The sequence below is a fragment of the Myxocyprinus asiaticus genome, chromosome 47, assembly GCF_019703515.2.
Source record: "Myxocyprinus asiaticus isolate MX2 ecotype Aquarium Trade chromosome 47, UBuf_Myxa_2, whole genome shotgun sequence".
Lineage (NCBI taxonomy): Eukaryota > Metazoa > Chordata > Actinopteri > Cypriniformes > Catostomidae > Myxocyprinus > Myxocyprinus asiaticus.
Genome location: NC_059390.1, coordinates 10013175 through 10027795, shown reverse-complemented (window position 1 = coordinate 10027795; position 14621 = coordinate 10013175). Strand labels below are relative to the sequence as shown.

Sequence of the window (14621 nt, the reverse complement as noted above, 5' to 3'; positions counted from 1 at the left end):
AGAGAGAGAGAGAGAGAGAGAGAGAGAGAGAGAGAGAGAGATATATATATATATATATATATATAAAAGAGATAAATGAAATGAGACATTAGGAGGATTGGGAATTCATGGAGAAGCAAGGCCTTAAAAAGAATGTTTTGACTGGACTGGAATAAAACCAAAGCGCCAAAGGCTCAATTTAACAGGACACCATGACTAAAGAATGATGGAATACAAAACATTATTTCTGAAACAGAACTATATGCATGAAATGATCTACGGACCCTGGCAGAATTTTTGCATGCCTGCAGCATAACTCATCTCATCATTGGACAGAGAACAAGACTTGATGACATGATCTGGGAAATCTGTGAATCTTTTTGCACGTATAAGCCCGTAAGTGTGTGCCTGTGTGTATTACCTCTCAGTCTGATTTCTTCTGGTGTAGTAAAGGCTGAGCTGTTGGAGTAGGGCCATGAGAGCTGGTCTCCATTCATAATCCTGAGCACCTAGGGACTTCTGGATTAGATCACGGAGGAGATGATCCGGAGGAGATATAGGGTACAGCTGTCAACACACACACACACACACACACACACACACACGCACACACCATAAGAGGAATATTTATTATACAAAAATGCCCAACAGGGACATGCAGTTTTTTGGGGGTTAATTTTACATGGAAATAATCATCACGTATGTACTAGTCTGATAAACAATTGTTTTTATAAATAAATACATAAAATTAGCAATAACCCAACTGAGGCCATGGTGAAATCACTGTATGCACTGTACTCCTGAAGTGGCTTATTGCTTTTAGAAACTGCCGGCAACAACAATATTATAAAAGACAATAATGTTCAATACACAGTCCAAATAATTAATAATAATACGATTAATAATAGAAAAACTATTCTTCTACCAAGTAATATAGTGAATTAGCATACCAGTAGGCTGTTTCTGATTGCAAAGCAACCTGGCTGGCACATTAATACAGAATAAGCAGTCGCAGGTCTGCGTTTATAATCATTTTATGTGTTAACGCTAAACGTGCAGTTAAGTCAAAGTGAATGGCTTCGAACATGACTAATCCAGTCAGAATTTAGAGTAAGAACTGTCTGTTTTATAATGTAAATGTGACTTTACCAGCTGAAAAGGCCCTGGTCTCTTGAGATGTTGATTAAACTGCTGAAGTAAATGCATGTGTTCTGGAGGCAAACACAAACTGTTTGGCCACTCACAGCCACCGTACTGCTGCACATAATTAGAGTAAATAGACAACAACACTGAAAACGATAAAATGGTTAATATATGTATAAAAATGTCTCTACATAAAAAAAAGACAAGGAAATATATTAATTAATACAGAGTGGCTGAGAATAAATAGTTGAATATGATGGTTACACTAAGAAAAATAATTTTGATTTACTATTTAAAAGTACTGTTTTCTTTTTAATAAATTCAAAAATATGTATGGTAATGTCAGCATTGGCAGGAGTCTGTGTTTTACCTTCAGTTGGTTCTCTTCTGTAGGTTCTCTGGCCTCACTGATGCATGCTGGGAAAAGCAGTTTCAGCACATCCTCTAGCATGTACTCTTTGGTGATCTGTGCATCAAAGTCAGGGTCCTTCATTTCATCAAAGTGTAGATCAGTCTGAAGCTGAGACAGAAAGAGAACAGACCAGTAGTACCTCAATGAGAGAGTGAGAATGTGTATAGATTTGCTGCCATCTAGTGGCCCTTTGAGAGCATTGAATTATTGACATCAACATCATAGCTACTGAACTAGCTTCATAGAGTGACACTTTCCTGTCACTTTGACAAATAAGGATGAATTATTTCTTCTAAGAACAGACATATTAATAAAATAAGGAAAAATAGTGTCAGAACGCTGAAAACTGCTATATCAAGGCAAATCCGTTTTCCAGACAAGACAGAGAGCTTTGAGAGGAACATAAAGACAAATAGACAGAAGGCTGCTATATAATTGCAATCAAGAGTACTGTAAGTTTATTATTACCTTAACCACAACTGGATAAAGAGAGGCATTATAGTGCAAAGTGAATGTCATTAACTGAAAACACAGCTGACATCTGTGAGAGAACCAACACACACATTCAAAATTATACACATACAGTACTGCTGATTCAATTTCTGATCATATACATGTGTTTGTTTGTTTGTGACCTGGGCGAGTTGCTCTCCTGTGTGGTTAATAGAGCAGCTTTAAGGATGTCAATGATGATGTGTTTCATGTGTTCACTGGCCTGCTTTGAGGCAACAGAACCCAGTCTCTCTCTAAAGAATACCTGCAACTGAGAGAGAGAGAGAGAGAGAGAGAGAGAGAGATGTCTGAATTAGTCTGATACATGAGCTGAAGGTGTAGGAAGGAAAAGGTAGAGGAGCATCATTTACATTTCATTTATTCATTTGGCAGACACTTTTATCCAAAGTGGCTTGCAAAACAAGGAAGAATACAACGTAAGCGATTCATCTTAAGGATACAGTAGTACTAAAAGTGCTGCATTACAAAGTTTCAATTGCATCAGCAACAACTATCCAAGACACAGAGAAACCATGAGATCTTTCGATCTGTTCATCACACAACATGATCATATGGCTTCTGAAGACTTGGAATATAATGCACGAGACATATCGATTACATTTACTGTATTCATATTCTTCTTGTGTCCTTTTTTGAGTTTGACAGGCCGGATTCACTACTCATTTTCATTAGCAAAATACTGTTAAGATTTTTCCTTTTGTGTTCCACGGAAGAAATAAAGTCATACAGGTTTGGAGCAGGTTTATTCCTTTAAGCATAAGAGTGCAATCTCTGAGCTCTTGTGACAATACAGATGTACTGAATCAACAGCAATCTATATACCGATCAGCCACAACATTAAAACCACCTGCCCAATATTGTGTAGGTCTCCCTCGTGCTGCCAAAACAGCGCCAACCCGCATATCAGAATAGCATTCTGAGATTATATTCTTCTCACCACAATTGTACAGAGCAGTTTTCTGAGTTACCATAGATTTTGTCAGTTCGAACCAGTCTGGCCATTCTCTGTTGACCTCTCTCATCAACAAGGCATTTCCATCCACGGAACTGCCGCTGACTGGATGTTTTTTGTTTTTGGAACCATTCTGAGTAAACTCTAAAGACTGTTGTGTGTGAAAATCCCAGGAGATCAGCAGTTACAGAAATACTCAAACCAGCCCGTCTGGCACCAACAATCATGTCACAGTCCAAATCACTGATATCACATTTTTCTTCCCCATTCTGATGGTTGATGTGAACATTAACTGAAGCTCCTGACCTGTATCTGCATGATTTTATGCACTGCACTGCAGCCACACGATTGGCTGATTGTGATAATTGTTGGTGCCAGACGGGCTGGTTTGAGTATTTCTGTAACTGCTTATCTCCTGGGATTTTCACACACAACAATCTCTAGAATTTACTCCAAATGGTGCCAAAATCATCCAGTGAGGGGCAGTTCTGTGGATGGAAATGCCTTTTTGATAAGAGAGGTCAACAGAGAATGGCCAGACTGGTTTGAACTGAAAAAGTCTACGGTAACTTAGATAACCGCTCTGTTCAATTGTGGTGAGAAGAGTTCTGATATGCGGGTTGGCGCTGTTTTGGTGGCATGAGGGGGACCTACACAATATTAAGCAGGTGGTTTTAATGTTGTGGCTGATCGGTGTATATACTCCTGGCTCATGTCTACAGCTGCAAAAGATGAGACTCGGGAAAAGCACATAAGAAGAAAAAAATTCCCACATGACAAGGGACTTTTGCCGCATGAAACAATCACCACTTTGTGGAGACAACTCACACTGAAACTTGTGGACAGTCCCAGGATCATTTATTACTTAGTCATTTTACAGATGCTTTTACCTAAAGTGAGTTACAAAACAGTTATTACAGGGAAAATCTCCCTAGAGCAACCTGGATTGCACTGTTCAAGAACAATATATTCATAGATTACCTTGACTTCCTACATGCTACCTTACAAGTTATATATAATAAACACACACACACACACACACACACACACACACACACACACACACACACACACACACACACACACATACATATAAGCAATATCACAAGAGTGAGATATGGCCCTACATCGACACTGCTTTAATTCCGGCCGAGAGACGTAGGTGATCACAGCAGGTTCTGATTTAGGGCAATTTAGCATGATTGCGAGTGTGATATTGCTTATATACAACAGTTCAATGAACAAGTAAATAAAAAAGAAAAAAAATGAGGAAAAACTGAGTATGGTCACAAAAAACGCATTTGTGCATGGAACTACTTTCTTACACGACAGATCAGAAGAAGAAGAAGCAGCCTTTATTTTTGTCACACATTATACATTTGCACATATACAGTGAAATACTTTTTTTTTTTTTTTTTTTTTACATATCCCAGCTAAGCTGGGGTCAGAATGCATGTTCAGCTATGATACGCCGCCCCTGGAGCAGATAGGGTCAAGGGCCTTGCTCAAGGGCCCAACAGAATCAGTCGTTGTTGGTTCAAACCAAATTATGTGTCCAAGCCTCTCAAAAACATCACTTTAGAACAAGTATCACGGGCTGTTTCTAGCAAGTTATTAGAGAAACAAGGATGTATGTGTGTGTGTGCATGTGTGAGAGAGAGAGAGAGAGAGAGAGAGAGAAAGAGAGAAAGAGACAGAGAGAAAGCGATATGGAGCGTGTGCGACCACCTGTGTCTGTTCCCACTCCCAAGCAGAGATGCTGTAGTGTGTTAGTCAGCTTTCTGAAGATAATGTCATTTTTGTCAAATGCATCCTATTTTCTTTGTGGAAAAGAGAAAAAGCGGGGGTATTCCTCCCTATTTCATGGTAGCCAGTGCGTCATTCTCTATAGAAACCGCAATGTCCTCTGCAATTTTGAACAGTATGTCCTCTCCGATGTGGAAACTCCAGTAAGAGGTAAGCACCTTGAGTTTGTGTAATTATCAGCCTGTTGTGTCTCTCAGCTGTGATGAGCCTTAATGCTGAAGTTGTTAAAGCTGTTTTTCCCTGCTTAAGTAGTGTAGTAGTAATCTGAGAAATCACAGAATGGTGATGAATGAAAATACTGACTGACTGGCAATGCACGTCACCTCAGCTGACTCATTTATACACAAAAATGGTCTTTTGCTGCCACCTGCTGGCTTAAATCTTCAATGTCACAAAAATATATGTAAAGAGACACATCTAGCTTTTTACACATCTGCACTGTTCTTACACTTTAGTTTAGAACGGCACGAACACAAACGGAGTGATACAAATAGTGAAGCGTCCAAGTGCTGATGTTCTGATGTTCAACGTCTCTCGTCTAATCAGAATCGAGGACAGGAACAAACTGTTGTATATATATATATATATACTGCACACTGATGAGCCAAAACTTTATGACCACCTGCCTAATATGAAGTTGGTCCTCTGCGTGCCACCAAAACAGCACCGACTCGCCGAGGCATGGACTCTAAAAGACCCCTGAAGGTGTCCTGTGGTATCTGGCACCAAGACATTAGCAGCAGATCCTTCAAGTCCTGTAAGTTGCGAGGTGGAGCCGCCGTGGATCGGACTTGTTTGCCCAGCACATCCCACAGATTCTCAAACGGATTGAGATCTGGGGAATTTGGAGCCTAGGGCATCACGTGGAACTCTTCATCATGTTCCTCAAACCATTCCCAAACAATGTGTGCAGTGTGGCAGGGTGCATAATCCTGCTGAAAGAGGAATACCGTTGCCATGAAGGGGTGTACCTGGTCTGCAACGATGTTTATGTAGGTGGCACATGTCTAATTGACGTCCATGGCACAGGTTTCATTTGAACTTTTGGGGGGGGGGGGGACACACACTGATGAGGCATGTAGCCTTATAATCTACAGCATATTAACATTAGCAGTTTTGCTTCATTGCATATAAATACTGCATAAGGACTTTGTTATTAAATGTTTTTTTGTGATATAAAGTGAACACTTAAAATGACTGTACTGCAGTGTCATTACACTTCAGATAAAAACTCTCTTCACTCTTGTCATACAACTCTCCATGATTATAGTGTTATCACAAAGGTGTTCTAATAGGTATCACAATCAATCTTTTAAACAAACATATAATACATCACCCATGGCAGTTATGCAGCTTTCTAGCCTAATTAATTGGAACAATCTTAGGTACTTTGGCCAACAGTGGTTACAGGCAACACATCAACCAATGTTGAGACAGAGTGAGAGATGAAGGTATTAAAATGAAGAAAACTATGATTCAAGTAATTGTTTATTTAAATTTTAAAATAAATGTTTATTACTTTGTGGACGTAGTATTTAACAGTTCTGAAAAAGCAAAAATACAAAGTTACTTCAATGAAATAATATTAAGTTGCTTGTTCACTACACAAGTCAGCTGCTAAACTTTAGCTGGTTTAGCGAGAGACACATACTATTATCAAATGCACATTATTGCATCATGTGAGAGAAACCATTCCATTGTACAATGCGCAGCATGACAGACAGTGAGGAAGTGAATGAGTCAAGCTGAGGTGTAAAAACGCAGTTTTGTCAGTAGAGGGAAGTATAATAACTATTGTGTGGGAGCCAGACCCACAAACTCACACACACACACACACACACACACACACACACACACACACACACACACACACACACACACACACACACACACACACACACACACACACACACAAACACACACACATACACACGCACATTTTATTTATTTATTTTTCCAAATTAGGACCTCCTCAACTCTCCCCAAATGAAGATTTTGTCATATAACTCAAATATATGGACAAATTTCCCCCCAGTGTATAGCTAAATAAACACACACACACACACACATACACACACACACACACACACACACACACTTACACGCAAGGACACTCTATATTACATACAAGCTGGCCAAGGCACAAATTTTACATACAACTGTGGAACAGATGCATGTGCAGAGTTTTATGCAGACTATATAGTGATCTGCTCGTATGTCAGGGCTCTTTTATCAACCCTACAAACAGTAAACATGCTCTGTCTCTTTATTATATTTGTGTGTGCCTTCCAGCTGTTTGCAAGAGACAGAGCGAATCCTCTTAAGTAATCTAGCATTGCACACACACAAAATGACATACACAACATTAAATTGCAATAAGAGCAGTGCTTCACATCTGCAGAGGCCTAATAAACATCACATGGGGAATAAATGCTTAGCCAAGTTTTAATCATTGGTAAACTGCAATATGCAGACAGCAGAAATCTCATCTTACAAATCTGATTTAAACATTTAGATGCTTAACAGAATAGCTAAAAGGTCTATAATGATTATTTCTAAAAGGATTTGAGTATTGAGACCATGATATGCAAATATTGTATTTTATTTGAACTGAATAATTATTGTTCAGCTCTCACACTACAAACAGTGTACAACTATTTTTTTAATCAGTATTTTTGGCTTGTTTTCCAGTAAACATATCTCCATAAAACAAGATGCATTTACTTAAGAAGAAACTGAGAAATAAGAACTTTTTTTTTTTTTTTTTTACACAGAATATATTTATATATTTATATAGTTTTAAGTTTATTTTAGAATAATTTTTTCTTAGCCTATTTTCTTGTCTTTCTTTATCTAAAGCAACTTTTCTTCTAAAGTAAATTTATCTTGTTTTAAGGAAGTTTAAGATTTTTATTTATTTTTTTTTTACTGAAAAACAAGACAAAATTATTATTATTATTTTATTTTATTTTATTTTATGTTTTGAAGTACACCCACCAAATAGCTCTCTGCCACTTCATGAAAATGCTGTTTTCTTACCTCTTTAGCATAACTATTTTTGTCCAGGTGAGTTCTGACCAAGGCTGTGTGATGGACAAAAGCTGTTAAAGGGCTTGCCGAGGTAACCAGGATGTAAATATTCACGGTGGTGTTCAGGACGTGATTGTCTGAATAGCTGCGTATAACTGGCTGCATCCTGTATAATCACATCAAAAATGAGAGGAAAACACTAACCCTATGTGAAACAATTATAATAGAAATGTTTGATTGCCTGGTTCTCACAGATGTTACATGACTGACCGTTCATATTCAGCAGTGTATGGGGTTCCAGGAGCGCAGGCAGAGGGGAGGATGGGTAATGTCACTCCTGAGATGAAAAACACAAGGGTGTAGAGCAGAGAGTCAGAGTTCAGGCACATTTATTTTCTCAGTGAGGAGGACACATAACACATGCTCCAGACATCTGGACCAGGGGCTGCAGCCTGGCAGCACAGCCAGAGCTATTTCAATACTTTCCATAAAGACCTCCAGACACTTGTAGAGATACATTTCTCATATAGGAGATCAACAGATTGATTTCATGACATTTAAGTGTGTTTCTGACTGGTACAAAATTGCGCCAAAAAAAAAAAAAAAAAAAGTGTTCCTAGAAGTAGAAATACAGTAGTTCATGTAGATGACCTTAAGATTAATGACTTTATTAAATTCTAAAAATTCCTGACCCTAAAATGTTCTGTATGGTTTCTAGGTGGTAGCTCACTGGCCCTAAGAGCCCATCCATGTTCTAGTCTCTATATGGCTCAGGTCCCTCCTTTAATGTAAGTTTATGGGTTTATGAGTTTACAAGTCTTCATTTCAGCACATGTATAGCTCAGCATATCTACAATAGATTGTGGACTGATTTTCTGGCACTGTTCTGCAAATGAAAATTCCTTCTCTGATTCCAGTCCTGGCGTCACCATTTAATCAGAACCACCCACCCACACACACACACACACACACACACACACACACACACACACACACACACACACACACACACACACAGAGACACAGACACACACACACACATGTTGGTGCAGCTATCATTATGAGGACTCTCCATAGACATAATGATTTTTATACTGTATGAACTATAGATTCTATCCCCTACCCCTACCCCTAAACCTAACCCTCACAAAAAATGTTCTGCATTTTTACATTTTCAATAAAACATCGTTTAGTATGCTTTTTAAGTGATTTGAATTATGGGAACACTAGAAATGTCCTCATAAACCACATTTATAGCATAATACCCTTGTCATTACAAATTTGTAACCTAAAAAAAAAGTCCTCGTAAACCACTTAAACCTGCCCACACACACACACACACACACACACACACACACAAACTGAGTGTATACAATTTATTGATGACAATGTTTGTTGGTCAAACTAATATTTGAAATATGGTTTGTTTAATGGTGGCCAAATTACTCCAAATTAAATAATTAAATGAATATTCTAATATTTCAATAAATCATTAAATAGGTAGTAAAATTGTTAAAGATGATAAAAAAATAATTAATCATTAAATCACTAAATAAATCAGTGAATGTCCCTTGAATTTAATTTTAGCACTAGTTTGCATCCATTTCCATTTGAGCATTTGTGTCTTTTCATTTCAGACATGAAAGTGTAACACTTCACAATAAGGTTCCATTCGTTAACATTAGTAAATGCATTAGGTATCATGAACAAACAATTAACAATATATTTTTTTTACAACATTTAATAATCTTGGTTAATATTAGTTAATAAAAATGCAATTGTTTATTGTTTATAGTTCATGTTAGCACATATTGCATTAACGAATGTTGAAAAATACAACTTTTCATTTCAAGAAGTATTAGTATATGTTGAAATTAACATTAACTAAAATTAATAAATGCTGTAAAGTTATTTTTCATTGTTAGTTCATGTTGTTAACTAAAGTTAACAAACAGAGCCTTATTGTAAAGTGTTACTCAGTTATCAGCACGTCACTCAATGACAGTGGGCGTCACCTTTCAAATTCAGTTTCTTTGGATTTCTGGTTAGTTCTGCTGCAGTTTTTAATAATATAGATGCAGAGTGCTATTGTTAAATGAAAATGGATTCAAAACTAGAGCTGAAATAAAATACATGGCAGATTTTATGTACCGATTACCTTATGTACTGATACTATACAGATACATTTCAATATTTCATTATGCATTTAATGACTTATTAAATAAATTAGTTTAATGACAAGTTTCATTGTAACAACTTACACCATATAGTACGATAACATGCTTCAATAGCCTCAAAAGATCAATGTGTGTTCAATCTTTTTTCCTGAGCAGAAAAAGGATGATACCACACATCAAAACTCTCAAACAATCCTTAATGAACACAAACATAACTACAGTCCACATATCACACACTTCTCTGATCTACAAACTTAAAACTTCATACAGGGAGGCTGTTTCAAACCCAGAGACCGAACATCATTCTCAATAACATGAACTCCTGCCAAAGTCCCAGTCACTCCTTACCCAAGCGTGTGAGCTTTGCTGAGATTACATTCAACTTGGTCACTGACCCATCCATGTCATATGTGTATATGTACCGCCCATGCCTGCCTTCAGATATAATCATGAAGAGGACACAACCTTTCCAAGCCAAACCCCAAACACCAGGACTCAATCGCCCGTGTTACTGTAGGCATCGGGACAACAAGAAAGGCAATATTGTTTCAGAGCTGGAGACAAAGGCTTCTTTTTTGAAGCTGGGCGGTCTGACAGCCGTAGGAGCAGTGGGGGAAAAAATCGGTCTTTATTAACCGATCACAAATCTTAGGCACTGTTATCCTGATTCTTTGAGGTCTCTCAGAGGTGATGACCATAATTGGCTCAAAGGAGTAAAATTAAATAAGCATGATCAACTTCAAAGGGGTTTGCTTTGTAAATACAGTTCTTTCTCCTGACATATGAGAAAAGAGTGACTTTTTGAAGATGAGATAACTCGCCGTGACTGTTATTAAATGGCATTTATGATGTGCATTTAACTTTTAATATCTCTGCAGCAGCAGAGTTACTCTCAGTAAATATCACCCTTGACACTGACCTTTATAACTAATTACAGAGACAATCTGAATACACTACATTTACAAGATTGTCAAATACACACCTGACAGGAGAAGTGCCTCCCACACACTGCACAGTCTGACTGCAGACATCAAGTTAAATTGATGTTGAACTGATCTTCCTTTCCAACTAATGTAAGTGCCTATGCTTTATTTCGAAACTATTTCTAAATCTCTATTTATTGATTAAAGGAATAGTTCACCCAAAAATAAACGCATAACGTTTACCTCATGAGAACCAGTGATGCTTGGCATCATCAACGTCAAACCTGACATGACACGTCTTCACATGGCACGTTTGAATGTAAGCGCGGATGAAGTTTGGCCTGCCTGATCTCATGACAATTACGTGGTTTTTGGCGACATTTTTGCAAAATTGTAATACTTGGTTCATTCAACATATTGCGGCAGTTTAAGGTGAAATATGCACTGAGTATCACTAAAAGTGAGTAAAACAAATTCCCAAATAGAAGTGTTTTTTTTTTTATGTTTAATGCTTCATTGAGTTTTAAATCAACAAAACCTTTCTCCCTACCCTAAACCTTAAACCTAACCAAAAGTGTCATAAAATGCAAATGTGACGTGAAACATTTTATACAAGCACCACAAAATGTCATTTGACACTTTCGGCTCACGTGTTGCCTCGCATGCTCTTCAGGACTTGTATCGCAGTTGGTTCTTTACATCACAAGTGCAAAGCTCTATCAGTGCAACTTCATTACAATGGAACAAGCATGTAAATGTAGTAGGTTATGTAATTAAAATGTTATAATGTATCACCTTACAAGTCATGGGCTATAGTAAAAGCAACCTTGTTTCTCTATATACAGTACATTTTTGCAAACTGACTTTTACGTGCCACTTTCTACATTTCGCTGCAGTTCCCTGGTGAAATAAACACTAGAGGCACTACAACAACTGTGCGTTTTATGCGTTGTCACACAAATCACGAGTACAATTGCTGATTATGACTTTATAAAATCGTATTTTCACTCCATTATTTACTATTCGCTATGTTATTATATCAAAACAGTTTTACCTTAACGCATAATTTGAAAACGAAACATTTTAAAGCTTGTATTACATACCCTCCTACATATAAGCACTTATTCAGGCATCATTAGCATGTTTGGTAGCTCACTTGAAAGCGCATTAGACTCGATGACTGCAGTTCGACACCGGCCAAAGACGCATGAAAGAGAAAGTGGCATAGAAGCGGCATAAAATGACATGGTTGCTTCATTAAATGTAAATTTTGGTTAATTTTATTTTTTGAATTTGCATTTTAAAACACTATCGGTTAGGTTTAGGTGTTGGTTAAGAGCAAGGATGTATGTTTTGTTAAACTCTCATACATCTTTACGGACACTATTGGTTAGGTTTAGGATAAAGTTTTAGGTTAGAGAGGTATGTTTTACTTATTAAAACCTCTTCAATTCACATTAAAAACAGTGTCTGATCACAACCTCATTTCGCTGGGTTTTACTTGGAAACTGCAGCCAAACGTGTAATGAAGCACGTAAATTTCATGAGACCAGGCTGAGTAAAAGTCTTTAGATGTCATAAGACAGCACTGTGTGAGGAACAGGCCGATAGAATGGTGAACTATTCCTTTAATGTTGTGGTTATAAAATTGTTCATGCTTAAAAATAGAAAACCTGAGCTATGTCTCCAAAATTAACATGTCTACCTATGCTAAAGAAATGGCAGGAACATTCCTAGCACTGCTCACCTGACAACTTGCTGTCCGTCAAAAACCGGCAGACACCACCCATGTCCAAAAACGCTCCAGAAAATGCTGGAATAATGTTAACCTGGAATGAGAATCGACACACGGAGGGATCCAAAGTCAGTTTAGCCAAAACCACCATGATGGATTGTTTAAAAACATTTACACACATCCTTCAGTAATTCCTTATGATCCCGTGAGAATGACTAATAGCTTGTGAATGAGAATGACTTAATAACTGAGACAGTAAGTAGCAACTGAGCTTGGATGACATCCAGAACTGTAACTGGCTCAGGAGACTAACAAAAGCTGGGATATTTAAGGGCATGATCTAAAACAAATCTGGTCATTATACAAACATTATTAGGTAAATAGATGTTTTAGATTAACTATAAGTAAAATACCAGAACTGCTTTTGGCTTTTGGAGTACTCTGCATTTCTACAGTTTTTCTTTTTTGGAGATTCTACGATTTCTAGATCACTCAAAATGGTTAATTTGGTCATCATTTACTCATCCTCATGTTGTTCCAAATCCTTATGACTTTCTTTCTTCCATGGAACACACATGGACATGTAAGGCAGAATGTTAGCCTCAGTCACCATTCACTTTCATTGTATATTTTTTTCCATACAGTGAATGCGAATGGTGACTGAAGGTGTCAGTACCTTACATTCAGCTTTACTTATCATTTTGGGTTCCATGTAAGAAAGTCATATGGGTTTGGAACAACATAAGGGTTAGTAAATAATTACAGAATATCCATGAACTATCCCTTTAAGAATGCTGGAATGTTAAAATGGTGTAGTCCTTCTTCACTGGGGCCTGGTTTCTATAAACATTTTTCTCCCTCTAAATCTCTTCACCAGATCTTAGCACTTGGATAAACGTTTAGCTTTTGTGTTATTTTTCCCTTCTAAAGTCTCAGATCTATAATAAACAACATTTTTCAAATTATTATGTATGACTTAGTTTGTATCATCAAGAGGAATCTCTTCAGTAGCACTGGATATGAGTTAAGACAGCAGAGGAGTGGGTGGTCTTACCCTCTGGTGGTGGTAAGGACGGGCAAAGTTGATTTTTCGCAGGCAGCTTTTTTCAGAGCCTTTTAAACATACCAAGACAGACCAGTCTCTTCCATCTGTAAGAGAAAATAGATTTAGAGAGAGGAGAAACTTGATTTGCATTTCCTAAAGGAAATAATAGTGCTTTCAAGGCAGTAAAAGGATAGTGTTAAATATTTAGGTATGCTTATGTTTTAGGCTTTGGATTTGAACTGTTGAATCAGAGCTGGTTAAATAGATGCAAATATGAATCACAATTCAGTTTGCAGACAAATGCAAGACATTCAGAATCCAGTATGCATTCTAGCAATGTAAGTCAATGGGCGATTACTTTAATCTTACATTTCTTAAAAAGTATATGTTTGCAAAAAAACAAGAATAAATAGCACATCAGAGGTTATAATGATCTGCAAAGCAAAATCTGTATGTTAAGAAGTTTGGGCTGAATGAATAGTAGAAGTTATAGGGATAGAAAAAAAAACCTAACTGAATGTTTGAGCAATATCAAACAGAATATTAGTCTCAGTCACCATTCACTTTCATCAACGGAAGAAAGTCAGTCATAGGCATGTGGAACAACATGAGATTTTTCTTTTTTGGGGGTAACTACCTTAAGGCTGTCTGGATTTTTATTAAAAGGAGGAGACTATGGGAATAAGGAGAATATGGGGAAAAAAACTCTGAACTCTTAAAATAAAGACAGTCAACAATTGTGATGTTCTATTATCGACCTAAAAATGTGGACAAAAGTAGATTACGTAACGCTTTAGTTTGGCGACTCAAAGTACAGCCAGGAAAAGATTGAGGCATGGCCAATTTTCCTTTCCATTGAAAAGATTGCCTTCATCTGTATTTTGCATTTTTAAAACCAGAACCATA

The 14621-nt window shown here is 37.3% G+C and overlaps 1 protein-coding gene across 1 annotated transcript in view; it reads right to left on the bottom strand.

The window, feature by feature from the left end:
- Positions 1-14621, bottom strand: part of LOC127436592 (cadherin-like and PC-esterase domain-containing protein 1) — a 63054-nt gene that overhangs the window by 32614 nt on the left and 15819 nt on the right. Inside the window, exons 3-11 of the mRNA XM_051690857.1 lie at positions 13725-13819; positions 12683-12764; positions 8106-8172; positions 7845-8001; positions 2170-2297; positions 2003-2075; positions 1493-1642; positions 1129-1236; positions 401-546 (exon numbers count right to left, since the gene is read on the bottom strand). Coding sequence (XP_051546817.1) covers positions 401-546; positions 1129-1236; positions 1493-1642; positions 2003-2075; positions 2170-2297; positions 7845-8001; positions 8106-8172; positions 12683-12764; positions 13725-13819 — 1006 coding nt within the window. The remainder of the gene's footprint in view (positions 1-400; positions 547-1128; positions 1237-1492; positions 1643-2002; positions 2076-2169; positions 2298-7844; positions 8002-8105; positions 8173-12682; positions 12765-13724; positions 13820-14621) is intronic.